Source organism: Montipora foliosa, chromosome 3, assembly GCF_036669935.1.
Source record: "Montipora foliosa isolate CH-2021 chromosome 3, ASM3666993v2, whole genome shotgun sequence".
Lineage (NCBI taxonomy): Eukaryota > Metazoa > Cnidaria > Anthozoa > Scleractinia > Acroporidae > Montipora > Montipora foliosa.
The window spans coordinates 31137430-31145926 of NC_090871.1; the positions used below are offsets into that span (position 1 = coordinate 31137430).

Genomic DNA, 8497 nt, shown 5'->3' on the forward strand with positions numbered 1-8497 from the left:
GATGAGCACGTAACAGCTAAGGCTGATAAACTTGTTGCCCTCTTACAATGAAATATAAATATAAATATATCTAAAACAGTCTAAAAAGGTATAATATAATAATATACAAATAAGTATAGAAAAATTAGTTTATCTTAAAATGTTCAGTGTTCTGGTACCTATGAGTAAAAAAACCAGGTAAGGCTTTTCTTAAACTTAAAAGTGATGATCTTGACTTAAAGTGCCCCTGTGACCAAAATTCAATTCATATTTTTCTTTGGATTTCAAAACTATGTTAACAAAACACTAAGGGACCCACGTTTTAAGACTAGATTTCAAAAAGATACCTCTTTATTTTAACTGTAATTTTCCTATTTAATGGTCCGCCATTACTAACATTATGTTCTTGAGAGAGCTGGATCGAAGAGAAAATGACGTCAAAGGCTCACTAGTTTAAGAATGCAATACATGTGTACGCCGCAGAATTAATATGCAGCACGGGGGTTTTGGGCTTTCACATCACCAGAAAAGTCGAATCAGAGTGGGCAGGGCTTATTTGGACCCACTGGGCCATATCAAAGGAGCTGTCAATCCTCTTATTGTCTTAACACGTAGCTGATTGGTTCAGGTATGAGATCGCTGTGAGCCCCTCAAGCCAATTCTTTTCGTCTTACACAAAATGGCGGCTCGCGAGAGGAAAGAAAAAGGATTTTACACGTCTTTGAACAGCGTGTCTTCAATCGATATGCTCCCCAAAATAAAAACTCGAAAAATTAAAGGAAGGGGACGCCTCTGGGAAGTCGAGCGTCTCATCGCTAAGCGAGAAAACGCTACAGTAAGTTGAATTCCTTTGTTTCTAATCGATCATAAGATGATTGTAAAAGTATGCCGCAGCGATGCTTCGGTTAATATTTGCGACAAGAATTCGGTCCAAATGGCCAAGTCGCTGAAGAACAATGCAGATATAGGACTGCTTTATTGATACATAATTGTGTTATTTTTATTTGCTCAGAGGACTACTGAATACTTAGTTTTGTGGCGGGGTTATTCTCCTTTTGAGTCAACCTGGGAACCCGAAGAAAATGTTTCCCCCGATTGTGTCCGGTACGACTCACTCATTGATACTTGTTGCTCACAGTAAATAACAACGTTTTCCAATTGCTATTTTCTTGGAGAGTATTTTATTTATTAAGCAAGAAGTTGCTTGCCATTTTGCAATGTCATGTTGCTATGATCAGCAGAGGAATTCTCTTTACTAATTTTGTTGTTTGTGGTGTGTTAGGTGTCGAGAAGTTCGTTATGATCAACAATCGATGCCTATTTTGATGCAATTTCAGCTACAAACTTAAATATAATTATGCCTGTTATATACATTGTAATTGTTCAATGAGTAATTGCTGCTAACTAGTAGATGATTATATTATACATAATAGTTTGGATATTGTGCTGTAGTTTACGGTCAATTCTTAAATTTATTTTGTTGATTCTCTTTAGATTTTTCAAGAACCCAGTAGTTGATGAGTCAGTCATCTTTGGCGAGGTAGCTACATTCAGGATTGCTGTTGAGCAGCACTTGAAATCAAAGTCTAGGCTTCCTGTAACCCTCAAATTCAGGGGAGACGTTTACAGATGTCTCTTTAAAAATAAAGGAAGTTTTCAGAATGGATGGCAATTATTAGACAAGGCAGCCTTCCCCAGAAAATATTTTCCGGAGTTCTGGGATTACTGTGCCGATTCCCATGGCCAGGGGATAAAAGTATTTTACCCGATGAAAGTGAAACACTTTATCTCCTGGTCACCTAAAAAGTATAGTGTTGGAGAAGGTCACCATCAACTTCCAAGATCTTTTCAGGAGAAATTGACCTTCTCATTCATAAAAGTAGCTCTTGGGGATGCCTCTTAATTTGTTTAGTTTTCAGTTATTGTTTCTTAGCCCGTTTTGCTTGCTTTTTCCCTTTAGTTTTGCTGGTTCATAGAGGTTATTTTCTTTTCCCCCTTTTATTTTGTTGGGGTGGTGGCTCAGTTGCTATTTGTACTTCTTCCCTTGGTATCGCCTCCGGGGACTTGTCATAGCTAATTCGTTTGCGTAGTGTACGATTTGTTTTAATGTTGATTTCCCAGTATTTTGTGTTCTTTTTTGTGTATTGTCTGGGTTTCCTCTCCCTGTGCTTTAGAGCACGGATACGATGTTCAGCTCGTAGAACTTCAGCAGGGTCATCAGTGCGGTTACTCTTTCTTTGTATGATCTTGCGTGCGTCATCATTATTTTTCTCCACCCCTGCAAGTTTAAATATCAACATGTTATTAACATGTACTTCCTTGTTTGAACTGAAGTGTAGTGAAATGGTACATTCCAAAATCTCAAAAACAAAAATAATGTACCTTGGCCACTAAACTGTTTTAGATTTTTGTGTTGCTCCACCATTTGAGGAATGTGGTATGCTGCTGAATGCATGTAGCATGTCACACGCTCTCTTGCATAGCCAATCCTCTTATCTCCCAGTAAAGAAAAGGTATCAATCCATGTTTTTATCTACAAAGGAAATAGCATTATGGTTTTGTTCCTAATGGGTAGGGATAGCTGTTAAACCTTTAATGTTGTAATTTACAATGTACCTTTTGGCGATATTCCTCAACATTAGTTGGTTTAAAAGAGGAGATGAAGCTAAAGTACATATCAGCAAATCCCTGTAAAAGATATACAGAAATAGTTGATAACTTTACATGATTTCAGCAACTGTGTTTATCTTTCATATTTGAAATGTCATTTAAAGTGAGTACCTTCCACAATTCTACTACAGTTCTGGCAGTATCCTGCTGGATGAAGGGCTCTAATTTACTTGGAAGAACTCTCAGAAGTGTTTTCCTGTCATCCCCCATGAGGCTTGTCCAGTCCCATGTTCCCAAACCTTTACCATCAGCATTTCGTTTTTCCCAGACGGCGAATGACACCCCACAACTGTTGATGACTTGTATCAGCTTGTCAAGGTGGACTTTTTTCTTAGCAGTGAGGAAACTCTCCTTATCATCCCACTGCATGACATCTTCCACTAAGTTGCCAATCAAGACATCTGTAATGCGAAGCATTAAATGTAGCTCATCTAAGATGATGTGATCCAGTGGGATGTTAAGGAGAGGTTGATGCGCACAACAGTAGTTCTCCCCCTTGGATTTGGAAGCAAATTCGTAAAGTTCTTCCAGTGTCCTTCTGAGTGGTTCATCATTATAATAATTGTCAGGCTTGTTCATGTCTCCCCTTTAAGAAAATAATATATGATTAGCATATGGGATTATTATTTCTTCATTAGTTTAATACGACAAAATGATGGTAGGTAGGTAGGTAGGTTAGCTTTATTTATACACAATTATTCTGTATAAAAGCTGGGAGCTTGTGGGGCTGTGGTAGACATACATGGAAGTAATCATAACAAAACCTAAAATTACTTATTGGCTATGATAAACAGTTCCTCTCAACCCACTACTGCTGAACAGTTCATGGGCTAACAGGTTAACAAAAGTGGCCCAACAGTTGGTTGAGGAGTTCTGTTATGCTTTACAGTTACCAAATAAAGAAATGCTTTTAATTTTATACAGATGTGCAAATTTTGTAGTGTTAGCTATTACATATAAATGGATGTGTCAGTGATTGATACCTGTCTTTCTTATGAACTTTGCACCACAAACAAGCATAGATAGAATTTGCTGCACTGATGCCCATAACCAACAGCAGAAACTGAAAAGATATAAATGTAATGTTACAATAAGTTATTAACCCTTTCACTCCCAAGATCTGATTAGAAATTCTCCTTTCTAGCAGCTATACATTCCCTTTTAATTAGTTAAGAGAATTTGAGTTTGATCAAAATAACACCATCTGACTGATAAGTTTATTCATTCTCATCACCTTACTGCTGAATAGTGAATTGATATTATAAGGAGAAGTTACATACTAATCACTTCTGGGGGTGAAAGGGTTAAGAGCCTAATTACAAGAGTGGGTGCCAGGATGCCTTGAAATGTCAACCTCTTATGAATGGAAGAAGATTCTGTCAGTATTATGTTATTTATTGCTTACCTAAAACCATAAGCCTCAAACCTCTAAGACCTTTTAGTGTATGGATTTTTAAAGTAACCTTTTATATAATATTAATTACCTTGTAATCACCTCCAAGAAACATTTCTATATCTACTCGCTTTCCACTCACGGTTATACAGTACCGCTCAGAAATACGTTAACTGCGCATACGCGTATATGTGTACGCACATATACATATACGCGTATATGTGTACGCGTATATGTGTACGCACATACGCGTATATGTGTACGCGCATACGCGTATATTGATACGCGTATGAATGCATATACATGCACGTCTGCTTTTCCTTTGTTATTCAGTACCATAAATTTCCTTTGTGTTGCATTGTTGTGTAAAACAAAGCACTTTTGGATCTGAATAAAGCCACGAGCCGATAACAGAAAATTTACATACTCCAAAAGCTATCATGTTACAAATGCGCAAGTTGCTTCGCATCGCGAATTTACTGCATAACAAGTAAAAGTAATTCAGTGTTTATGAATCAGAATGTAAAGAAAAATGTGTCTTAAGTTTGGCATTTAAATATGTGTATCATTTGTGGCCCTTCATGCAAAAAGGGGTTTTACCGTTTATGGATTTCATTGAAAACCGTGAAATTTTTTCACGGTCGCGGTGCATAAATTTCAATTTTCACAGCGTGAAGACGCCGTGGTCACTCTACGAAAAGAAACTTTCACTCTTGGCGTGAAACTAATGATCGGTGAATGATCGGTGAAAACTTTCACGGCATGAAGTTGAGGGTAAAAATTCACAGGGTGAAATTGGGAGTGAAAAATAATATTCACAGTTTGAAATTGATCCGATTGTTCAGAAATCAGTCACGCCATAAAAATAATTTTGCCTCTTTTGTTTTATACCTACGCTGTCGCTGTCTTTCGCTCTCACGACAAAAAGAATGCCTGATCGCAGGGTACGAGAAATCTGTGAAAGCTCATCAACGCCAAGAAGAAGAAAAATTTTTAATTCCTAGAAAATAACGTCGCATTTTAAAGAAATTTCTCATGTCCACTTAATTGTTAAGCTACAACAAAGATAAATAATGCTACACGACTTATTATGTTGTAATTTCACCATAATCTAATCTTTTCAATAGAGCTTGAAAGATTTCATTCGAACCACTTTTAAAAAAACTGTATTTTATGTCTGGAAGGGAATGTAGCCGGTTTATACGGTGCGACTTGTCGGCCCGATTTTTGGCGGTGGCTTTGAAAAAAATCGGCCCGACGTAAAAAAATCTGTTGCAGCAACAGAATCGGGCCGACAAGTCGCACCGTGTAAACCGGCCTTTAATTTTTTACTGATCCCATAAACTGCAGCGCTCAATCAAGTTAGTGAAATTCAAAGAAAATGACAACACACCATCTTGTTTTATTGAAGACATTCAAATAGAATTGAGAGTAAACAAATGCCGACACACGGACACACAAAGTCGTGACAGCAAACGCAACACCATGAACTTTAAAAGCAACGAGTATAGTATTCGTTTATGCATCACAGGCGAGGTCAATCAAACAATTTCCAAGAACTGCAACGAACACTAGCGCCGGAATCAACCCAACAGCCAGATTTAGGTCCTGTATTTAAGCTTTGTCTATCCTTAAGAAGGTGAGCACGATGAGCGCCAACTCGAAAGTACTCGCTACTTTGGTCGCCACACTCTCTTGTAACTCATAACCCTTATTATAGCTTACTTGCATCTTTGTAAACATTACTTTAATTCTGTATTTATGTGTATATTATTTTCTCTTTTAATAGTGTGAAACAAAATAACTCTGAACCCGAACTGCATGTTTATCGATGAAATAAACATCCTTGCGTGGGTTTGAATTCCGAACACGACAGCTGTTTGTGAAAGTGCGTCTTCGTCATGTAGTTCGTAGTCATGTACTATTGTATTGCTGTCAAGCTACGTGTATTGTTTAGAACAATAAGCAAGGTAATGAGGCAGACGCGTATATCTGTATACGCACATACGCGTATAGATATACGCGTATTATGCGCATATTTTGGTTAACGTATTTCTGAGCGGTACTGTATAGCCATTCTTCATTATGTCATTAACTTCATCAAAAATCTCCTTGAAGCTACTTTCCAAAGTTTCTCTGCTTTCAGGGCCATTCACAACAGCAATAGTGTGAGTACCTAGATGTAAATTGTTAAACAATTAAATCTGCATAAATAATGTGATTTCAAATTTTTTGAATAGATGTGCTGTGAAAAAAAATTACCGCAAGATATAAATGAAATAAAATATTAATTTATATTTTAGTTCACATTATTTTTATTCTTTTGTAGAGGATCAATATGGTATTTTTTGTAATGTTACCTTTTGATGATAAAAGATCATCTGTACTTTGCAGAATTGAGAAACTGAGCAATATAAAATTGCTCACCCTACTCATTCTGGCACAATCACCACTTAGCTTAACTTTGACCTTCTCACCTTCCTGAATTGTACTGGTATTTAGCTGTAGAAACATTAAATTTCCCATGTAAGTACTTGGAAGAAATGAAAACTAAATCATTGGCTTAGGAAAAGATCACAATAATGCAATTACTCAAAATTCTTTTGAGTGATAGTATTTTTAGCACACACACACCCACTCAAAAAAAAAAAAACAAGCAAGATATGTACAAACCATTTGTTGCACTTGATCAGTCAGCAATTGTCTAAAAGAGTGCTGTGCTCCTGGAGCCTTGCCTGGAGTAGACTTGATTATGCAATTCTTGTTCAGTTCAGTTCTGCATTGTTTAAACAAGTAAGACTTTGGCAACCCATCAGTTGTCATAGACAATTCATGTACAAACTCATCTCCAACCCCAAATTTATCTATTAGGTAAAGAATGCTTTCAACTCCGGCTTTATCATCCTCACTGAGTTTAGAAAATTGTGTTTGAGGTGAAGGCTGAGATATGCCATTAGATAAGGTGCTCGAGGATGTACTGTCAGGTGTACGAGGAGGTGTGTCAGGTACAGTGCTACAATGTGAAGTATTTGGGGAAGAAGGGAGGATGCTGTCACTTTTATCAGAGACTTGTGATGTCACGGATGCATTGTTAAATTCAACAGTGTATGTCTTGGAGCTCTCTTGATCCTTCAACTTTAAGCAGTCAACCTCAAGCCCAAAAAGTCTACTGCCTTTTGCGCTCTTGATTTAAGTTCTTTTAGTTTCTTATTTTGGGCTTGAGTTGACTTTAGCTGTGGGATAGCTGTCCCTCTAACTTGACAGAACTGATCCTTCTCTAGCTGTCTTATATATTTTTTCATGTTGGCACAGTCTTCTTTACAGGCATTATTAAGTTCTTTTTCCTCAAGCATTTCCTGGAAGAGTGCTTCTTTTTCTTTTTCAATGTCAGCATAGTTTTGTTTCCATTCCTCAATATGGGCCTCTGCTACTTCCAATTTTTGCACGAGGCTGCCTACTTCGGATTTCCACTCCTCCACTGTGATGATGTCATTTCTCCAAACCGCAATCTTTGTCCACTTTTCCAAAAACAGTTGTCTCTGTTTGAGGCTCCCTTTTCTGTTAACAATTTTCCTTTTATTTTCAGCATTAATGCAGATCTTGGACAGCTGTGTTTCAAGCCTAACACTTTCATGATTAAGACAGAAAGCATCTCCCGGTATACTTACATTGACAAGGTCAATGTAATAGACCCCAGCTTTCAAGGAAGAAAGCATGTCTCTTCTCCATCTAGCTAGAGTCTCCAATTTTATCTTCAACCAAAATACGACTTCATTACTACTTTCACGTTGTTTCAATACGTAGCTAAGGTGCGTGTTTGGACAATCCCCGAGTGAAATTATTGCTGTCCCTTTGTATACGTCAGACATTTCAAAAATATTTTTGGAAATAGCTATAGACACAATAATTTTGGCACATTAATTGGCGCTTTTTTTTTTGGAAAAACCCGCGCGAAGCTCGCAAGACCAATGGGTAATCTAGGTTTCAGTCTCCCCAGTTTTAGTGAGGCTTTGCTTTGAATGCCTGCTAGATTATTTTTAAGATGGAGCCTTCGTTAGAGAACATAGTGACATGTTTACCTCTCTTTTTCCATCACGTATGGCTATTCTATCGCACCAATCTATATGTCAACTACAGTGTGGTTTCAATTTTAAAAACCGAACCCAGATCACGACGAATCCACCAGATATTGCTGCAGAAAAAGGGATCGATATTGTTCCTCGCAACATGGATCGACGGTAAGGTTCGTAGTGCTAATATAGTGGTACAAAATTAAAATATAGTTAGGGAAAATTCTGTATTTTGACTCAGTGACATACAATATGGCGACAAAAAATGCTACTTTACAAAATTTGAAAAACCGCACCGAAAGTGACATGTTTAACGCCATACGAAACTTCCAAAGAAACTTTAAGTTAAGACGACCTAAACAAGATCGACGGTAGCTTTTGCAGT

General features: G+C 37.4%; 1 protein-coding gene and 1 pseudogene across 1 annotated transcript; one reads left to right on the top strand and one right to left on the bottom strand.

The window, feature by feature from the left end:
- The first annotated feature begins 658 nt into the window (after nt 1-658).
- On the top strand, nt 659-1882 carry LOC137994728 (uncharacterized). The gene is made up of 3 exons (XM_068840328.1): nt 659-814; nt 992-1083; nt 1474-1882. Exons 1-3 carry the CDS (start codon nt 659-661, stop codon nt 1880-1882), a joined length of 657 nt encoding a protein of 218 aa, XP_068696429.1.
- Nucleotides 1883-1898: 16 nt separating this feature from the next.
- LOC137995583 (uncharacterized) lies at nt 1899-7911 on the bottom strand (annotated as a pseudogene).
- Between the last annotated feature and the right edge of the window lie 586 nt (nt 7912-8497).

What these genes read in the sequence shown, in the direction of transcription:
- LOC137994728 (XM_068840328.1), top strand. Translation starts at nt 659, where the DNA reads ATGGCGGCTCGCGAGAGGAAAGAAAAAGGATTTTACACGTCTTTGAAC. An exon ending in CTAAGCGAGAAAACGCTACA is followed by an intron (nt 815 to 991) that starts GTAAGTTGAATT and finishes TTATTTGCTCAG; the next exon opens with AGGACTACTGAATACTTAGT. An exon ending in GTTTCCCCCGATTGTGTCCG is followed by an intron (nt 1,084 to 1,473) that starts GTACGACTCACT and finishes GATTCTCTTTAG; the next exon opens with ATTTTTCAAGAACCCAGTAG.